Source organism: Onychostruthus taczanowskii, unplaced genomic scaffold, assembly GCF_017590055.1.
Source record: "Onychostruthus taczanowskii isolate IOZ18803 unplaced genomic scaffold, ASM1759005v1 scaffold12, whole genome shotgun sequence".
Classification (NCBI taxonomy): Eukaryota; Metazoa; Chordata; class Aves; order Passeriformes; family Passeridae; genus Onychostruthus; species Onychostruthus taczanowskii.
In genome coordinates, this window is record NW_024498351.1 from 7090475 (window position 1) to 7112627 (window position 22153).

General features: G+C 37.0%; 1 protein-coding gene across 3 annotated transcripts in view; it reads left to right on the top strand.

Annotated features, from left to right (window-relative positions):
- RAPGEF2 (Rap guanine nucleotide exchange factor 2) overlaps positions 1 to 22153 on the top strand; it is a 127489-nt gene that overhangs the window by 12823 nt on the left and 92513 nt on the right. For all 3 annotated transcript variants that reach the window (XM_041427894.1, XM_041427895.1, XM_041427896.1), the window contains exon 3: positions 5539 to 5622. In XM_041427894.1, the coding sequence (XP_041283828.1) occupies positions 5539 to 5622 (84 nt within the window). The remainder of the gene's footprint in view (positions 1 to 5538; positions 5623 to 22153) is intronic.

The window sequence follows — 22153 nt, forward strand, 5'->3', positions numbered from 1 at the left end:
GTGATTTTCAAAGCAGAAAGGTGTCCTGTCTGCCTGCAGGTTGTAGTTGTGTTAAAGGACTACGTCAAGGAAGCTGGATAGGGACACACAATGGGAAGGTATTGCAATCCAATTTATGACTTTCCATTTCTAGCTCCTGAATTCCTCTAAGTCAAGTTCTCTGGCATTCTGGGAAATTAGATATAGATTTCCCAGGAAATCCTCTGCTCTAGAAAGTGCTGTAATACAAAAGTCAGGATTTCAAGCACATTTATTCAAATTTTGCTCAGCTAAAGTACAGATTATAAATAAAACCTGCATATTGGTGGGTATTTTGTTATTGGCTTGTACCACTGCAATGTTGCTGCTGGAGACTGAATATTCTGAAAAATTATCAGTAGGTAGTTCTACCATAGTAGTTAAAAAAGAAGAACATTAGATCTTGGTGCTGGAGTCCTTTTGTTGTTGTTTCTGCAGAACACAAATCTTATTTTCAGGACAGAATGAGTGTATATTGATTTTGTTGTTCTTACTGCCCCTAATGAGTGACTTTGGGGTTGACTTCCTTCTGATTCTCTGCAGGATAAATTGCTTGTGTCATCTAACTTTCTTGGCAATAAATCTTGCTTTCTGTAACTAGGGAAAGTGGTTAACTTTGCTGCTTTTGCTAGGCTGTATAACTTTTAACAGTCATACATTTCATCCAGAAATACCCAGAACAGGAGCTGAGCTGAAGAAAGATCCCAAAACAAACAACTTTCCCTCTGTACATATGTTAATAGTTCCTGATTTCAATTATTTCCACTCCCACTGTGCATATGGCCCTGCAAGAGTGGAGGGAGGGTGCAGAAAGGAATTCAAAACTAGAAGGGAACTGCTGTTTGCCTGGGTTAGCAAGCTTTGCTTTCAGCCTGATGTGGATCACGGAATCATTAAGGTTGGAAAAGACCTCTAAGACCATTGAGTCCAACCATTAGCCCAGTACTGTGAGTTCTGCCACTAAATCCTATCCTCAAGCACATCTACACATTTAAAAATACTTCCAGGGATGGTAACTCAAGCATTTTCCTGGGCAGCCTGTTCCAGTGCTTGACCACCCGTTCAATATCCAATCCATACTTGCCCTGGGGCAACTTGAGGCTAACTCTTGTTTGTTGCTTGGGAGAAGAGGCCAACCCCCATCTGGCCACAGCCTCCCTTCAGGCAGTTGTAGAGAGTGATAAGGTCTCCCCTGAGCCTCCTTTTTTCCAGGCTAAACACTCCCAGCACTCTCAGCTGCTCCTCACAGGACTTTGCTCCAGACCCTTCACCAGCTCCATTGCTTTATGGAGCTTCCAGTCTCCTCATGTGTGGCAGCTGCTGCTTCAGTGGTTGTGGTGATGCTGGACAGCAGTGGCATCCTTGCTAAACTAGTGATAGGAAAGATCTTACCTCAGCAGATGTCTTTCCTTTTTACATCAGCCTGACTGACAGGTGCTGTGGACCTTCCCCTTGACTCTCCTAAGCTGAAAAAAACCCTGTGTCTCTTCTTGAAGGATGCCTTCGTGGAAAGCTCATCAGCATCAATCCTGCTTCAGCTAATTCCTGATGAAGTGCTTATGTGAACTTAATGCCCGCCTGCAAACCCAGTCAGGGAAGTGTCCTGTCTGCAATAAAGCTTTTTAAGAACAATTTACCATCGTCTCTTTGGCAGAAGAAATATCTTTAGGACAAATAAAGTTTCTAGATTATTCTGTGGGCTGCCAGGGGTAGGCGCTATTCTAGCAGTGAAGGAGAACTTTACAATTAGCTTATTCTCTAGAATTCAGTTTTAATGTTTAAAACAAAATGTGAATGCAAAGAAAACCTTTTGAATATGAGTCTTCTCTATTGGGTAAAATGTTATTTGCATGAGTCCTCAGGTGGCCTGAAGAAGTACTTTTGTAGTTCAGCATCTGCTTCTTCTATAGTTTCTTCTGTCTTTCATGACAAGCACAAAAGTCCTGAAGAATGCAAATGCATTGTTGATGAACAAACGTCAAGCACAGTACAGAAAACATGGAAGCTTGATTGAAAGCCACATGATGTTTGAATAGGATTGTGGAAAGCCCAGAATCCTTAAAATGAAAGAATTGCACGTGCTTCTTGTGACAGTATTGTCTAGCAAAAGCTGGCTGCCAAATGGCTTTGTTGAGGCTTAATTCTAATCAACTGGGAGTATAACAAGTGTTAAAAGTGCAGGAGTTAAATATATTTTCATATGAAAGGAATAGATCAGTGTTTCATTTGCTTTTTTTTTTTTTTCTGAGAGAAGCATGTGGGATCTGGAGAAAGAAATGTGTTTGCTATACATGTGGGATTTTTTCAGATGTTTTGCTCAAGACTATATGAAGACACTACTAGTTGTAAAAATGAAGAGAATTAATATCCTCTCTATGTTCTTTGCTCTTGAAGACTTGGAAATATTTATGATGTTTTGGCTGACAGTGAAAATTTTAGAAGAATACAGAGTGTGTTTCAGGGAAGGTACCTTGAATGCAGGCACCTTCTGTAGTAATATTCCACTATTGTGACACAGCAATATTGAAGGGGGTTTTTTATTTAGATAATTAAAGTGTTGAATTCAGTAGATATGCATGATTCAAATAGCTTAGAGCTTAGAAATTCTCAATGTAACTGTAAAAATAAAACCAGTTATTAAGTATACATAAAGCAAAGGGAAAACAAATTCAATTACATGGTATTCCTCAAGTTTGATTTATTTTTTTAATCAGTCCTTTTAGCTGTCAAATGAGCAGATACTTAATTTGATTATATACAGAGTGGATAAAGTATGATGTTCATGACAGATAAGTGAGAAGGACCAACAACTTTTAAAGAGCCAACTTGCAGAGAAAAAGAATAAACCTGTGAATTGGCAAAAAGAAGAGATAAAACTGAGTTGGACGATTAACTGAGTGAAGAGTCATGCTGTGTGTGATTAAATAAGAAATCAGACCACTGCAGTTGAATGCATAATCATTCTAGGTGTTTGTTAAATGATTCAAAGGTAGATTCAGAAGTAGCCTTAAGCATTTGCATATTGAATATACTGACTGGTGCTTGTGAAAGCCAGTAGCTGCTTTTCTCTTTGAAGTTAAAAGATCTCCAATGAGAAAAGATAACTGGAGCTCCTTACAAATAGGTGATTTGACAGAGGATTTCGAAAATTAATCAGGTCTTAAAACAAGAAAAACAGAAGCTTGGATGTTAGTAGATTTACAAAAGTTAAAATACTTTCTGTTGGCTTAATTTTTTTCTGTTTCAATTATTTTATCATTGGTAATGCCTTTCTTGAAGCATGAGATCTTCTAGATTACTTTTGCTTTAGAATTGTAAAATCTGTGACCCCAGGTTCTTTTCTGTCAGACTACACTTTTAATACTTGGTCAAACTGCCATATTTTAGGAAAAGGAAAAAAACCCATCCCCAAGACCACAAAACTTATTATGTGATAATATAATGTGCTGTAATCCACACAGAAAAATTATTACTCGCATTCTAGCACAGTTACTTCCCAGGTATTTGGGAAATCCCTTTATCTATATCCATTGCTGAAAATTTCTATTTCAAGAATTTCTAACTGTGATAATTAGTCCAGATTATTTGTATGTAGAATGACAGATATTAAAGAACAGAATAAAAAACCTAACAGACTTGCAGTTCAGCAGCAGCGCTGTTGTATGCCTGTCAGCATAGGATTTGTGGGGAAAGAAGGAATGTCTGAAGATGTGTAACTTTACTCAGGTGCATGTTCATGTTTTTAGGAATGATATTTTTGTTGGAAGTGCTGGCTTTTTTGTGTTTAACTGCTTTAACCTGGTTCTCTGCACTTATGCACAGTGTTGATTTTTCTAAACCAGCAAGTTTGAGCGTGATACAGGCCCATGTGAGAAGCAAGCAAGGCACATTTCAGAATAGGCAGCTTAGAACACTACAGCTATGTCAATCAAAATGCTGTTGTTTTAGCTGTGGGACTGTGTTATTGCTTTGCTCTCTATGGTCTATCAGTATAAAGAAGTATTCCTGAAATCTTGATTGTGAAGATGATGTAACTCCTGGTGTTTGTGGCTGACCAGCATCACTTCACTGGTCAGGACATTGGCTGCTCGAAAAGAAATACAATCTCCATCTTCTTGTTCAGTTCTGCTGTTCTTGGCCACAGATTGTGTCCCCTCAGTTCCCTCTGCTAATTTTCTATGTTCTTGTCCTTTCTCTCATGCTTATATTATACAGTGGAAAATGAAAATGGAATGTGTTTTTAGATTGGACGGTTTGCTCTCAGCTTTTTTAGGCTCGCACATTTGTTTTGAGGACCTCTGTGTAGGTACTTCTTAAATTGCAGTTCTTCAAATGAAAAATACACTGCTAATGTGTACATTGCCTACTAAAATTTAAGATTAGATTTTAATACTGTGCTGTCATCATTGTTAAAAGATGTGGGCTGTTCTTACTTGAAGTAGACCTAGTTGTTGCTAAAGACTTGAGACATATAATTTAAAAAATGAAGATGCTACAAATTCATTAAATAATCTGCATATCTTAGTGTCATTAGGAATGTAGTTTTCTGTAAGAATGCTCATGCAGTTCATAATGAGGAACTCCATTAGTCATGATTTCAATTAGTCAGTTTCTCTGGAAGAAGCAGGAGTGGTAGAAACTGAAGTACAGTGGAGAGATTCTCAGTACTGACTGTCAACATGGAATGAGACTTCTACTGCAGCTATTTCTAGTAGCCTTAACCTATTTTATTTTCCTGTCCAAACATTATTTGAACTCACTTTTCCAAAAATAGTCTAAGCATATGAAAAGGATTTTGTATTACTCAAGGAGCAACATCTGAATCTACAGTAGAATGAGCTGTGCCTGGATGACAAAGTCTTCCTCATCCAGTTCCTCTACAAATTGAAGAGAGGGGAAGATAAACTTTTTGCCCCTTCTGTTGGGAATTTATTCTGGTGCCCGGAAGAGATGTGGAAGGGGCAGTGCTTAGCAGCAGCAGATGATGATGACTGGCAAATCTGATGTAGGTTTGCCATCTACAAAGGTCTCTTACCTGATGCAGAAAGGAAAATTTCTGTCTTGAAAGGCTTGAGAAGAAGATGGGCTAGTATTGGGAAAGGATGCCTTTATTTATATAGATGGAAAGGTGCTACAGCTCTCTTCAGCAAGAACTGAAGAACTGTCATTCTTCTTCAATGCATTCAATGGAATACATGCAGTGTATTTACTGTAGCTTGGCTTCCTTTAATCACGTAGCTATATTTAATTTGAATTGGGCTGTTACCAAGTGAATAGACAGATGCTTTTAATAAAGTCAAGTAAATGAAATTGAGCATTCTAATAATGTATATGTTTACAGGTGTAAATTAGAATAGTTTCATGGAATTATTTTTTAAATAATTGAATTGTGTCTTCCTTCCGTAGTTTGGAGCATTTTTGCCTCTTTGATGTTCTTTGTAGTGCAAATTTGGTACTGTTGAGAGTAATTTAAATCAAGTGTTTTAAACTGTGTTGTCTTTTTTTTTATTATTATTCCAGCCCTGATGATATTGGTACCTGTTGGTATATCCTGCTGTCTGGTTCAGTCTTCATTAAAGAATCCATGTTTCTTCCAAGGAGCAGGTATGTCAGCTATGAATGTACTGCATTGTATATTTTAAACATAAATCATGAGATGTAGAGAATTTTTAGAACTAAAAGGCAATGTTTCTATTTAATGAATCACAGAAGAACAAATTTAAACACACATCTCCTGCCTTTATTAACTCTGGTAACTGTTTCATGCCCATAGCTAGAATTGAAAGTCCATCTTTGTGGACAGTGTATAACTGTCCGAAGTGTCATGCAGATGTTGTTGATTTAAAAAATAAAACCACTAAAAACCTGACAAATGGAGTGAAGTGCCGAGTAGTCTCTTCCAATGAATAATCATACTTCAAATTATAGATTTTGGATGTAGATGTTTTCCTTTACTTACTGTGCATAAATCTTTGGTGTATGTTTTAGTATATTCTTAGATCATGTTACTGCAGGTTTTGCTGTTTCTGTATAATGTCATGCAAATGGATTTTCAATGAAGAGCAGTTTCTTAGATGGATAAAAAAAAAAGTTTGGGTGTGAGGTACTCAACATTTATATTGCTCCAGTTAAAAAAAAAAAAAAAAAAAAAAATTTTCTTTTTTTGTCCCCTTGAAAAAAAAAAAAAATTACTTATTTTGAGCTATGGTAAAAAAATTCAAGTGATTGCAAGGATTTTAGACTAAAGTCTAAAGCTTGATAATTTTAATGGAAGCAGAGCAGAATTATTTAAAAATACTGGTTATATGCATATTCATTCAGACTACCATAAAAGGCTGCTTTGATGCATATGGCACGTAATAAAATTTGTAAAAGGCATAATCAAAGAATGACCCATCTCTGGATAGTATCATGATAAGGAAAGAACTGGAAATTTTTTTACAATTTTAAAAGGTGGGAAACCACTTCATGGCTAGTGTTGGTTGGCATATGAGACATTTGATCTTCAAATCTGCCTTCCAGTGGGAGAACAGTGCAAGTCTTGGGACTTCCATTGCATGATGGTGGCATGTTCTTGGTGAAACCAAGTGTCTTGTGTCTGTCAGGCACTGCTGATAAAAAGGCATATTAGATGTGCCATCGGATAGTTAATGCTGAAGGTGCAAAACTGATTATTGGAAAAAGCAGCACAACAAGGGATTATAGAAGCCCTTCTGGCAGAGCAGAAATTGTCCCGTATGTCATCCATGAGCAGGCAGTCCTAGGACATAAGCTGGCAGAAAGTGCTATCTTTAGATACCAGGAGAAGAGATATATAATATCTGAATTAATGAAGGGTGGCTGTGTATAGTCCATGGCAAGAATCTTCTGAAATACAGCAATGCTTGTGCCTCACTCACTTGGGCACTTGAAGAGAGGTGAGATTTAGTAAGACAAACAGTGAGCTTGAGACTCTTCCTGGTAGAAAGAACAGAAAATTACAGATCCTGTGGCTGTAAGCATTAAGCATTAAGTGCTGTTCATATGAAGAAATGTGTAAAATGACATCTGGGACAGTGAAATACCTTAGTGAATACAAGGCATGGAATCTGTGATACAAATAGGTTTTACAATTGTGGATGAAGTCAAGTAGCTCTCAAAGCTAGTGTCTTGGCAAGCAAAGGCAAGAGAGACAATTTGTTAATTGAAAAAGATAACTTAAGTCCATGAAAGCAAAATAAAAAAACTTTAATTATATGAGATAGAAAGCATTTTGGGAGAGTAAACCCAAAGTGTTTCTAGTGATGGGCTTTGTGCTGAGAAGCTGTAGTCATTGAATGGTAGGTGAGTGCCTTATTAAAATTTACTACAAGGTTAATCAGGGTTTTTTCTTTCTAAATGAGTAAGTTGAAATTGGGCTTTGGGCTCATCCATCAATAAGAAACTTGGCAAAAGTGAGAGGGCACTCAGGTGAAATTTCTGATCTGGAATATTGGTGGCTAATAAATGATTTATTGATTCATTTATTTAGTGAAAAAATGGCCTGAGAAGAAAATTAAGTTTTCCAGCTTTACTTGTGCTGCCAGTGAACTGCTGGGAGAGAAATAGCAAACTGCTCAGTTATACAAGCCAGGCAGAAGAGAATGATTGGCAGAAATGCTAAAGTAAGATTTTAGGGTGCTCAGAAAAAAGGGAGTGAGACCTACTGAAAAGGCTGCTGTCCAGAAAGAACTGATAAGGTGGTATTCTGGAATCTAAACAGTAGTGTCAGAAGTGGACAGAAGACAGTTACTGGACAGGTGTTTGCTGAAAATGACTGCATATAGAGGGAGTAAAAACTTCAAGGGCCTTTTTGAGCATTGCATAATTTGTGCATCTTGATGTCCTATTACTGCTGAAATGAACTGTCTATGGTTTGGCAAAAGGTGCACATCCTTGTGCATCACTGACATCAAGTGATAGGAAGAGAACCTAAACATTGCAAAGTAAGATCATCTAATTTTGATTTTGTTTGTCATTTGAGTAAACTAAATTTGCAATAGTAAATTAATATTTACACTATTTAATTTGGGCTTTTTTCAGGTTAATCCGTTTTATCTTTGCCCATCTAAAAAGCCACTAGGATATTATTTTGCAACATGTGTAGCTTGTGATTAAGAGAGCAGGATGGAGCCAAGAAGTCTGTGTAGGAGCAATCAAATATGTAGAAAGCAAGAAGTATGTTCCTTTCTCCAAATCCATTTGACTCAGAAAATTCTCATTTCCCTAACTTTCTTTTCCCAGAGGCAAATGTAATTCACCCCTAGGCATTTTACCATTCAAAACTCCTCATTTTTTCCCCCACTTTAAAGCTATCCTCTCTTTTTTTGTCAGCCTGCCCCATGCACCTGCAGTAAATCCCTTTGGACAGGTTCTCTGGGCTGCTGATCCTTGCTCAGACTGAGGACTTCTCCATGCCTGTCCTCCTGACCTCCTCTGGCTCACCTTCATTAAATAATGGCTGAGCAGTAGCTGACCAAATTTAAAATAAGACATATATTGTCATCCCAACAATTCCACCTCCACCCCAACCCCTGAATTTCAAGAGCATTTGGTTTTTTTTTGGATTTCACTCCTTCCAAATGAATGTCTTTGCATGCCAGAGCAAAAGTAGTATCTCAGAGTAATTTAGACAGGCGTAGTGGACAAATCTGCCTACAACTTTGCAGATTTGTTCTCAGTCCTGTGCAGAATTTGATGTTACTCTTAACTTTGTGGCAATTGGCATGTGAGTCTGTAGAGAACAGGAGAGAGAGCTGTCACTAGATTTGACCTGACACTTGCAAGTAAGTACCTTAGTGCATTTGACTGCCTATGCTCAGGATATTATTTGCATTTGGGTCCTCTATTAGCTGATTTGCTTGCATTCGTTTTAGATATAGCATCCTCAGACTGGTTGGTGAGTAACACTGGAAATGCTCTTTTGTTGTATATGTCATGTCAGGTAAACATACTGTATTTCTTTCTTCCAAATTGTTGTGTCCATGGCTTTCATTTCTATTGTTAAGATACCATTTAAAATTTTTTTATTAGAGAGACTAGGTTTGGCAGACAGTTAAAATATAGTTGGAGAAGGGTGTTTTAAAATATACCCCCTTCCCTCACACTGAAAATGTCTAAAAGCACAGGAAATGACCACCCCCTGCTTTTGCACTGCTTTGGCTTAGGAGCAGCACACCTCTCACTCTGCTCAGTGAGAGTCTCCCAAACCACACACCTCCCACTCCCCTCCCCTCTCTAGTGGGAGACGTAAAGGCAGAAATCATGACTTGGGATTAGAACAATTTACTGGAAGCAGCAATGAGATAAAAAAATGGACAGTAACAGCAGCAATACTACTAAAACCCGCTACTAAAAAACAGTACAGCAGCCCAAAATGAACCAGTCTTGTAGGGTGTGAGACATTGGGCAAATATCTCATACCCTACATACTGTTGAAATAGGTCGAAATGAGTATCAAAGCTGCCAGTTTTGGACAAAGTTTTATAATGCACTGGATGACTTGTAAAATCACTTGTAACTAGCTACTGGGCAAGTCTTTAATTTCAAATTTAAAAAAATAAGTTGTTAAAGATGGAATACTGGAATACATGAAGTCCTAAATCAAGTATTTAGCTTTGGAAATTTTAACATCTAAACTGTGTCTTTTTTTTTTTTTTTTTTTTTTTAAATAGCATGAGTTTAATTTTATTTCCCTGTTGTAATACAGTTTAGCTTGTATTTGTTCAGATTCCAAGCCTTCAGCTAGCAAATAGTGTTCATAAGATAAGGCTAGATTTTATTGTCTTTAATTTATTATTTTGGGAAAATATACAATCCATGATTTTAAAGAATAGTGTTCTGAACAATTAAAGCTGCCATTTATTTGGTGACATGAGGTAAAACTTTATCTTGTTCTCCAGTTTAATTTGTGAACTCATGGTGAAATTTGACAGTTTAATATTCCCTTCTACTCATTTCCCCCCATTTTTTCTATTAATATCTACAAACTTCTTCATTTACTTTAAATATCAGACATATATTATGTCAAACTAAACATTCTTTAATTCTTTCCTTCCACCCTGACCATCAAACTAGCACAAATTTACACTCAGTCCCCTCATCATTTCCCCGGAGCATCTGTACTCTGAAGCAGTTCACATGCTAGAATGAGGTTTATGTATGAACTCCAGAAAATAAATGAGCAGAAAATGCAATTCCCTGAGGGCTGTCCTGGCTCTCCTGTGTTTTCACTGACAGCAACTATGTGACAGTCCCTCAAAATGTCTTTTGGAATGGCTTTCAGCTTGGCCTGCTGCATGCTCTCACCACGTTTGGTCATTTGCTTGGAGTTCCTGTGTGGTTCTTATACCAGAACTTTGCTTCTAGTGAGGACTCCAATGGGTTCTTTCGTGTTCCTTAAATGGGAGCTGCAGTACCAAAAGATTTCCTGGATCTCCCACAGCTTGTGCCTGCTCTTGGCCTCCACGACCACAGGATGCCCTTAGCAGCAGCAAAATACAGAACTGCTGGGCAGTTTTTCTCAGTCTGTTGGCTCTGGTACTTGGGGATTTCTGCTTTTCTCCTAGAATGCTTCCCAGCCCTTCCGGGTAGCGTGTGCTGTGCTGCTCGGGCATCCCGCTGTGCTGATTTGCCACCCACAAACCAGGCTTTAGTTATGCACTGCTTGCTCATCTGGTGTTTCCTTCCTGCAGCCTCTTTTCCTTCCCTGCTGCTACATCCAACCAGTTGTCCCCTCACTGCCCCATATGGCAATGGAGAGCTGCTTTCCCTTTGGCAACTTCACAGATTTTACATACAGGAGCAATTATTAACCTTTTTCCTCTAATTAAAAGATTTAAGTTTTGAAGGTGAAAGGACATCTATTTTTCATGATTTTCAAAATTAAAAGGGATGTATGTGTTTAAATATTGATGGTTTAGCCCTCTGGTCTTTCCCATACTAAAACAACTTAAAAAATTGAATGGAATATCTAATCATAATGGAGAGTTATTGAACAAATTATGGACTTCTTTTGAATGTGTGTAAAGCAATAGCAAAACTCAGTTTCTGCAGAATGTTTTGTCCTCATCCAAGTATATTCTCATTAACTTATGAAAGTAACCTTTCAGGATAAAATTTGTTAGGGATTTTGGCAGACTTTTTTTATTTTGACAGGTAATGAATGTGAGTGTAATGGTGCTGGAGCAAAACCCTTGGCTATCTACAGGCATTTGTAGAGCTTCATGTATCTGAAACATACTTCCTAATTTTTGTGATGTCTGCATCATGCTGTTTTGTGTGGTTTACATATATGTAACTGATGGTGTATTTATATTCTGAATACCGAATTGCCTTTGATTGATCTTTTGAGTCAGTAAAATTATGTTGATAGCTTTAATCACAGTGACAAAATCCTTCTCTCAGTATGACTCATATATTTGTAACTTAGAGTTTATTAATAATGGCTATTAGTGGCTGACACCTATGAGATAACAGAATGAAACTGGGATTTTAACTGAGTGATCAGTATACACAAATATTTAAACCATGATAAAATCCCCTAAAAATGAATATTTTTCCCCTGAGCAGGAAACAGAATTTTAGAACAATGGACTTGTAGAGTTGTACTTTTCAGAAATGTTAGTTTAGTTGTTTAAGCTGCAGAGAGAGTTGATCAAGAGCTGTGTGGAGCTTATTTAGCTTTTTCCAGGTTCTGAGTTGCTTGTGGCTAAGGATTTACAGCATTGTGATGGAAACATCAAGACCATACACTGGACATTCATAGAGGAAAAATAACTTCCCAGGTTGTAGTTTCAGAGAACATCTGTTTAAGTCTAAGAAGTTACTTGGAAGTGCATGCTTTGGGTTTAGTTTGCCCTTGGACCTCTGTCTTGAATAGAAAACTTCACTGCTTTTGCTGCCGTGAACCTGTGATTTTCCTGTGACCTGTTTGTTGTGTTGGTGTGTCTGTATCAAGCTGGTGGTGTTCTGGAGCCGTGCTCATGATTCTCTCTAAGGGCTGGTGGGAAGGCACAGAGTCTAGGGTTGTTGTGGGCTGAGCCCCCTGCTGCCTTGTCCTCTGTCTGGTTTGAATGCCTTGGTTCAGCATTTCAGTCCCAGCAATTGAAACTGAGGGATGAAGGAGTGTGATCTTGGGGTTTAATCTAGGAAAGATTGAGATCATAAACTCAAGGAGGAAGTTGGAAGTAGTAGTGATGTCAGTCCATTTATGACTGTGTGGCTATCATGAATTACTAATAATGAATTTTAAATAGACATTGAGAAATAAACAAATTACCCAAAAGACTGTGTTTGTCCTTTTGGATGGAGATGTTTACTGTTACCTGCAAGCAGAAAATTAGGCTTATGTGTGATTACTTATTGAGACTCAAATTCCTAGAGAAAATATCTTGCTTACAAGAGGTAGCATTTCAATGGGAGTGCCTGATCTGGCCGTCTATCTTGAATTTGCTCATATCCTACTGGTATGATGGGCAGTGCTACCAGTGAAATCCAGCACTTGCTCGTGTGGGTCATTGCAGGCTTCCTTATGAGGCTCTGGAGGAGCTGGAGTTGCTGTGTGGCTCTGGCTGAGCCCGGCTCCCTGAGGGCTGGCTGCCAGGGAGAGCATGCAGGGAGGGTTTCAGGTGAGTCTGACTTCATCACTTCAGACACAGTCAGCTCTGGATGTAGCTGAATTAGCTGAGCCATAAATTGATGGGCCTTGTGATGTCACTGGCTATTTCAGCAAAATTTGTGATTCGGAGTACAGGATACATGTCACCCAAAAGTGTCCTTAGAGTTGGAAAAAAATGGTGTACATGTTACTTTGAATGTGAATACTGAAAATTATTTTTACAGCTAATTTATCCTTTATCCCATCCATCTTCTGTTCTGCTGAGTAATTGAAGAGTTTATTGAGGTCTGAAAATGATGTGACATTATCTGAGGTGTTGGGAAATAGAAGAGGAGACAGTTCCTAAATGATGAGATTGGCTGGTGTCTGGTGTTGTTCCTGTCATATTTCAGTGCTACTGGAATTTTGTTTTTGCAGAGCTGATAAAATGTTAAGGGACTTAATCTATTACACTGGCATCTTTTGAAAACAAAAATAGAAATTCAGCCTTGTGTGTCTGGTGCTACCAGGCTTTCTTCCAAGTTTGTAATGACAAGATAACAATGAAGCTGAAAGTGTCAAATGACCTGAATATGTTTTCACTGAGCCTGAGTTGTTTTGATTCCTCTTAAGGAGAGGGAGGCTTTCAGGGATGGAAGTGCTCATGGTAGGAGAAAAGCAAACTTCAGGAGCTCTGCCAAATGCAAACCTTGTACCAGTTTCTAGATGTATAAACCTAGAGCTGCAGACTTTTGTCTCTTTCAATGTGGAAAACCTGATGATGGGCTTGAGAAGGTCTGGATCACTTGCTGGTGCTCAGGGGCATGGAATTCCAGGGCATGGAATGTTCACAGCAATTTCATATGCTTTCCATGGGGGAGTGCAGAGCTTGCAGATTCAAGACATCCTTGGTTTGGTGTTTCATTGTTTCATGCTTGGTAATTGTAAGCTGAGTCGAGATGAAAATTCCTGCCACTTTTAAATGCCACTGTCAGTGCATTTAAAATAAGTAAAGAAGTTAGACTTTTCTTACATTGTGCTTTATTTACTTCAGTGGTGTTTATCTTCCCCATTGAAACTGCAGCTGTGTGAAAATACTTTAAAGTTAAGGGTACCATTGTAATGAAAAAATGGCACTTGTGATACAGAGCGTAGAAACAAATTACGCAACATTATAAATTCAGACCACTGCTTTTATGGAGAATTTTGCCTGGGAACCAATTTAGGTTATTTTTTGCATTTACTTTACAGATTAAATATAATGAAAAATTTTTAGTGAGATATTGCCAATGCCAATGAAAAACAAAATCTGAGGTAACACAGGCAGTAGATTTTATCTGTGTAAGTATGAATGTGTCTTAATAGCTCAAAGTAACTGAAAAGGACCATAAGGAAAAAATAAAAATAAGCAGAAGAGTTTAACAACCTAGATTCGTGAGGCATAATTTTTGAGCAGAAAGACAGGAGAGGAAAAGAGAGAATCCTTTAAGGCAGCTCATGGAGGCAACATAATATTTGATGACTCTGATACCAACTCTCAGATCCCATTTCTTTAAATCTTGGAAAGTTTGGGTTAAAATTTTGACTAATTTTTTAAAAAATATGCTGGAATAGTGGTGGGGGTTTTTTTGGCTTTTTTTTATTGTTATCTTCCCCCACCTGCCCATCTGGGTGCAAAAAAGATTAATTCAGCTGAAAACCCTCACTTTTTTCCTAATGACATTGTATTTTTGTTCAAAAATTTTGGTGCTGTTTAGTTCACTGCCTGGTTTCTAAAGTCTGTTGCTGTAAAAGCTGGCTGTGAAAGAGTATGGTTTCATTTCTGACTCTTCTTTTTAGCTTATTTTGCGTCTCATTGGCTAGAGGCATCTTTCTAATCCCAGCATTAGGGTCTCTAATGGAGCATGGCATAATTTGAAGTCATTGAGAGCAACATCTAAGCAATCTTGGAAACATTGTTCATCTTTGCTTTTACTGCTCTTCTGTACATTGTAATTATGTGATATATTTTATTTCAACAGTACTCACACTTTAAAATTTTCTTTCTAAAATTTCAGTTTTGATTTTAATATTAAAAAGCTGATTTCTGAAATTGTAATAAATTGCTTGCATGCAAATGGGGATATGGGAAAAAAATTGAGAACTCTTTGAGAAATTTTGTAGGATAAAATTCTCTGTGTAATAAAGTGAGCAGTTATTTAAAAGTTAAATGTGAGACCCATTACAGGGTATCCTGCTTGCATTGTTAATTATAGGTATCTGTCTGAAGAAAATGATTGCCTTTTCACAAGGGATATTCCAGCTGGTGAGATGTCCTATTATGTAATCTCTTCCTTCTGATTTAGGATTTCCTCTGATTCAATTTAATAGTACTTAAGGTTTTGAGTTCTAGTACAAACCTGCAAAACATCAAAGCCCCCTTCAGTTACTTGGGAAAACTGCATTATAGGATTCTTGCTGAGGTCAAAAGGAAGACCCTCTTTGCTTTATGTGCTTTCAGGATCTCTGGACAAGTTTTATAAGTGTAATGAACTGAAGTAATCTTGTCATTGCTCACCTCAAAATAACAACAAAAGGAACTGTGTGCAAAAATAGCATAAAGAATACCAAAATGAGAAGTTATACCCATGTGGAGAGAGGGGACAGAGGACACTGCCTTTCCTTTGCCTCATGTGAACCTCTCAGGATCTAAACTTTCATAAATTTAATTTTGTGAACGACCATCTAGATAAGCTGAAGTAATGATGTTTACTTATGTATCTGGAAGTCTGTAGAATAACTGAAAGGAATTAGAATTATTGTCTTGATTCTTAGTGTGATTCCACTACTGTAATTCTTCCATAAATGGTCTTTTTAACAAAATGTTGCTCTATATTGTAGAAGATTTGAAAATGTCTGAGAGTTTTCTTTCAGTTGATGCAAAATTTTCCAAATGTTTCTGAAAAACAAATCTAGGGATACAAGATGTGATATAACATTTTAAGTGAGGAATAATTTATTTTTCAAATTATAATATAAATAGCTAAAACAAAATTGTCACTACTACTCCACTGGTTTACTTTGTTTATCCATTCACAAATATAAAAATGTGTCTTGAATGCATCTGCTCTGTACACTAATTTATGGAAACTTGTTATTGAAGGAATGTGTTTAGCTTTCCATATGAATGAATTAGTTGTATTGAATGAGTTAAGCATATAAGTGTGTGTAGAAAGTGTCAATATATATGGTCTTGTTTTACTTCTAAAAACCTAGGTGACGTGTCAAGTTATTTTAGTCATTAAAAAAAAAAACACCCTGAAAATTTGTAATACCTTAATTATGAAAGTCTCTAGAGGGACTTAAAAATGCTTATTATGTGTTTTTCAATATAAAAAGTCTTAATTTAGAAACTAGCATCTAAAGTCTTTGTATGACATTGGAAAAATACTCCTCTGTTTTAATGAATTTCATGAATGTTAATAAGCCAAGCTGTGTTTAGACAAGGTCTTGCCTCTTAAGTAATGTTTTCCAACAACTTCTCATTCTTTGAGACCATTATGTAGATCTTGTGATGTCACAGCAATCTCCATGGCAACACAGACGTCATTAACATGAAGCATAAGCAAAGCTGTCTTTATTCAAACCATTTATTCCTTTATTTATTTATTTGAAAGAATAAGAGAAAAAGTAGGTTAGGAAAAAACCTTTCATCTCTGAATGTTTTCTGAGATAAAGTAATATGAGAACTTCTAATTTAAAACTAAAATAAGGGTAATTTTTCCCAAAGAAGGATCTATTCCCAGGTGTGCTGATGCAGTACCTGCCTCCGAGCTTTCTGTTCTAGATAGGTTGCAAAGCTGAACTGCTGCAACAAGCTAAATTTGTTGTTGCCTCTACCAGTAGGTTCCAGTTTTGTTGGTTTATATAATTGTATGTTTAGTCTGTTAACGTAGATCTTGAATTCAACAGAAAAATGCCATCAAAGTGTTTCTTTAGTGTGTTGTATATATAAAAAGAGTCGTAAAGGAACACTAAGTGGTATTCTCCTCTGAAGAGTATTCAGGATCACCTGCTGGTATAAAGACCCTGAGCATCTACCCTTTCTACAGTAAATTTGCAAAACAGTTTGTTATTCTTAAAAGCACTTTTTCAGACGGGATTTTAAACCATTTTTCAGCTTAATGTTTTAGTTTTGATGTTGCATTATGAAAAGTGAGAAGCAACAAATGTGAAACTTTATGCAATATTTCTACCTAAACTATTAAAACTTGCTACCATATTCACTCTTGTAACCACGTAAAATTTTAAAATTAACCTCACTTTTCAAAACAGTAGTCTGCTATAAAAGGAAAACTGTGTGAAGATCGTAAATCACATGTTTCAGGGTTGACTGAGAGGACTTTCTATGGAAACAAACCTCTAGAATCTAGCTAATTTCAAATTTTTCACTGTGTGTTTTCAGGAACTTCTTTTGAAGTGCTTTCAGTAGTCAGCTGTAAATTAGCAGATTAATGCAACCTCTGATCTGGGTTGCTTTTGCATAAGAATTAAATCCCTATGAGCATTACATAGATAAAGCACTATAGTCTGTCATCTGTAAGGATGCTAACTAAAAGTGTTCAAAATACTGAAGAAGTTCACTAAAGTTTCCAGCTGGAGTTTAACTTCTACACATTTTTAGAAGCAATTATTTAAAGCATTAATTTGCTATAAATGTGCTTATTCTGTAGTTTTCCTATGGTGTGATGAGAGAATGCTTTAATCAGGCATTCTCTCTGTCTGTTTGCTGGGTTCTTTGCATCCTCCTGCTGTAGCAGCAGGGTTATTGTCTTTGGCACCATGATTCCTTTTCCCCCACAGGCAGCAGTGGTTTGGGTCCCTAGTGAAGCAAGGAGCTGCAGTGATGTCTCAGGCTTCTTTCTCTTGTGAAACACTCCTCCCAGGTATTATTAAGTGGCGTGTACTTAGCTGTGATATCGCAAGTGAGTCCCTTCCCTGACACATGAGCTGTTGTATCTGAGACTGTAAACATCTAAGCTATCATATGACATTGGATAAGCCTAATCATCCTTATCCATGGTATGCAGTGAGCTCATGTCTCCAGGATTTGCAAGTAGTGACAGTTCTGCAAATGTCTCTTCAACTTGCCAGCAACTCAATTTTCCTTTCAACTGAAAAGCATTTCTATAAAGCAGCTACTTGCTTTTGCTGAAAAAAACCCCTATAAATAGAATAACATTGGAGGAGTTAATAAGTTAAAAGAAAAAAAAAACCCTAATCTAGTTATTATTTTGATACGCAGATGACCACTACATTTTTATTAAAAAGAAGAGTTATTACAAGTCAAAAGCAGCTTGGGCTTCCCTTGCATCTTTCCTTGCTTTTCCTAAAAGACAGGCACTAATTCAAATGAGAATCAAAGAGGTCAGCCTATATTATCAGATAATTTGGTGTTCTGTATAATGATGCCCTGTCTTTCAGCTGACAAACTCTTTCTTTCATAGTTTGCAGCGTGCAGCTCTGAGTGTGGGGAAACCTGCTGCTGCCTTCCCTCCCTGCTTGCCTCATCCCCAGCGGAGCGCTGTTCATGTTAGAGTGGCTCTGCATGCATGACGGGCTCTGGCTTTTTATCTGAGGGGTCAGAAAATGGTCATGCCAAATTTAGTTTTCCTCAGAGCACTTATGCCTTCCCCTGGGAATGGCTTGTGCATGTACACGAGCTTCTTAATTGTAACTTTTCTTTTCCTTGGCAAGGATGAGTTGGGTGCAAGTCTGGGTTTCAGAGCACACTGATGTGAAACCCAGCTAAACCTAGCTTGGCTAGAGGGGCTGATGCTTTTCATTCTGATCTGCACATACCAAAATGAAATATGATGGTTCTTAATGGAAAAGATGCATGAGGAGACACTTGACTGAATCCCTTATCATCTCTCTAAATGACAGATAGAAAATAGTCCCCATTTTGTTTCCCTTTTAGAAGTCTACTTACTACTGCTCTGTATTTTATCAAGGAATTCAGTGTGACTGGTTGGCTTTACAACTAAATCTAACTTACTAACATTTTGATGTTCTTGCTTGCTGAATGTTGATTATTACATCAAGATTTGGTTTTGGGATTTTTTTGGAGACCAGACATTCTCCTCATGTTTGTTTCTGTATCGTCAGATAATAATTGATGCAGTGATTGAAAGCAGGTCCTGCCATGACCTCCTCAGTTGTGGCACTGCTGTGAGGAAGTGGATGTGCAGGTGGGACATGCAGCACATGATGCATCCAGTGGGATGGGGACTCCTCTCTGCTCTGATTTTGAGAACTGGAGGATAGAGGAAGGATTGAAAATGAAGTGGATAGCACTTGAATATAGATGGTGATGATAATAATAGCATTTTCAGGGTGAGGGCTACCTAAGAGCAAATGAAGACACTTTGGCTTATATAACTTCAAATTCTAAATATGCTTCATGCAATACCTCCGTATTTCATCTTGCTAGTTTTCTCTGATTCTCCTAAATGTAGGTGTCAATTGAAGCAATGTAATTTTCACAAAAAGCACTTTGAAGTATTGGGTTTCTGTAACTTAAGATCCATTTTTATCATGAATATGTTAAAAGCTTGAGAAACTGAACTGAACCATGCATAGCCTTGTGCTTGTGGATTTATTCATATACAATCTTGCACAGATGAAGACTGGTTGCAGTGAAGGTGGGAGAAGGATAATGTTTACTTTAATCTCCATGTTTATTTAGATGTTCTGCATTGGCAAATACTGCACATCAGTGATCTTAAACCCATTATACCTCCCATTTGAAAACTTCAACAAAGAAAGTATTTGAATATCTTGATTTCTAAAATATTTCAATATTCATGCATTACATTTCTACTTTGTTTATATTGTAATTTTGTATCAAAAAAAAAAAAAAGCAAAATTTGTGTGGAACTAATTTCCTTGCTTACATATGCCTTATAATATTCTAAGAACTTGGGAAACAAGAAAATTTGTTACTTGTATTTTTCCTTTCATTACAACTTGTCTAAATAGAAAATTCTTTTTGATTCAGAGCAAGTGTCAATTACATAGATTTTTATTCTCAACCAGCAGCTTTGTTCAAAATATTGCAATTACATATACATAAACCTATAACAGTATTATTATTATTTGCAGAAGAATGTGCACCACAGAGGTGACCATACTTTGTGGAGCTATCTTTGTGAGATTTAGAAATAGTTTTACTAAAACCTTAAGCTAATGTAATGTAGGGAATATCAAAAGAAATAAAAGTCAAGATTACATTGTAGCAGAAACCCTAAATTTTTGTCTGTCCTTTTGCAAAATTGTCATTAGTGAAATTGAATTTTCTGTGTGAGTGATCTCTGATTTTTAAGAGGAGAAAAGAGCAGGGCTTAACACTGAAAACCCTTTTCTTGGTGCTGTGAGGTTTTCTTCAGATTCTGCATCACTTTTGATGAATGCATTTACATTCCAGTGCTGAGAAATAACTTTCCATTTGGGAGCTGGGTTGACGTGAAAACAGGAATGTGGAGGCCCAGGGTGAGGGTACAGGGCTGAATGCTGATAGAGAAACATTCCCTCTTCAGTAGCTGCTGCCTCTCCTGCGAGCTTTGAACAGAGCATCTGTGTGAGTGTGTGTGAGGATGTCTGGGGACCTGGGGAAATGGATGGGTCATGTCTGGAGAAAACTGCCTTGTCCTCCAATGTCATGATGATAAGAGAGAGAACAGAACAAGTCACCTCAATACCTGCAAGTTTTTGGCTGTCTCTGTGTGTAAGTGCTTATAAAAATGCATGTGTTGCTTGTGGCTTTAGATGTTTCATTTAATTGAAGTACTTTGTTGTTTTGTTTTATTACTAAATCTATTAAATTTGAAGAGGAATAAATGCAGATAGTGGTCCTAAATTATTCTGTTGTTGTTTGTTAGCCATAGGCACATGTAAACTACTGTAGTTTCATAATAGTGAAGAGTTTTTTTAATGAACACTGAGAATGTAAACTTGGGAAACATCAAAATCTTTAATTTAAAACTTGTCTTCTGTTAACAAGCATGAAACCTGAAAACTGACACCTCTGTTCTTTAGCCAGCTATGTATGTTTTCAGTATAGCAAGTTGTAAGCTGAGAAACGTGTGTAGTAAGATACATTTATGGATAGGGGAACTGTCATCTCTGATCAGTGTAAATTCAATTTAAGAATGCATTAAAATGCAAATGAAATTGTAAACTACTTACATGGGTTAAAATACCTGCTTTTAGTACATGGTGAGAAAGAAAGTGGTTTTTTAAATACTAATGACTTTTTTTTGAAATAACGCTTTTGAATAGTCAATTGGGAAATTATACTTTTGTCAGTTGTTTAAAGGAATAGTTAGGGAGTTTAAAGGTATAGTTAGGGAGAAATTTCTTAGGGAAAATACCTGGCTGTCCACTATACAGTGGATTCCTGTAAATAATATTTTTATATATATTTATGTAGTTGTTTGCGTTGGGGCTTTTTGTTTCTTTTGTTTTGTTCTGTTCTTTTTTTTGGGGAAGGGGTAGTTGGTGTTGTTGTTATTTTTTTTAAATTAAATTAGGTTTATATTCACATCATGCACTCATGATGTGAATGTAAACCTAATTTAATTTAGGTATCCCTATGTGAATACAAGTACTCTGATAGAAAAGGACTCCAGAAGTGAAATTATCTCTAGGACAGGTACTGAGGAGAGCATCTGTGAAGCTTAATACTTGGGGAATGTCAAGTCAGAGCTTGTGTGGTAGTAGGGAAGAAAAGTGTTGGAAAAGTTGCTGCAAAGCAAGGTTCTCTGGGGAATTTAGGTGAGGCAGCAATATCCTGACCAGGCAGCCCTTCTGGCTTTCTAAATTACTGTTATAACCTCTGTGTTCCATATTGACAGATACAATTGCAAGGATACCTTTAAACTGCCTTATCTTCCTTTGGTGAAATTCTCTTATGCACATCACCAATTTAGAGAAAATAGTTGCAAAGCGGTGATTCTTTCAGATTTAATGTTGCCTTAATAGTTGCAAACAAACTATATTTAAGAGTTGAAATTAATAAGGCTCAATAAGACAATTTTGATTTAAATGGAATGATATGATAGAACCACATGTGAAGTGTATATAATGTAAAATTCTCTACTGCATTTTAAAAACAAAAATGGGGTTTAAGCTTAAGTTCTCTATATGCACAGGCTTATCTCACCCTACAGCAAGGGAAGAAGTAAATTTGTCAAATCCCTGATCTATTGAAACGTGCTGATAAAGGCTCTCTGCATTGTGCTTTAGCTAGCAAGTACTTAGGTTGACTATTTTGTGAGAAATCTGGGTAGTCAAACTCACTTTTGATGGAAAGTCTGGCATCAGAATTTTGTAAAGAATATTCTTCAGTCAAAGTTACTGAAGTAGAGCTGATATTAAGAAGATAATCAATCAGCCCTTCCACTTTATTTGCGTGGTACTGTTTGTGTGTGATACCTAACATCCCACAAGCCAGTTTACATGCCTGCTCCTGGTCCCTTA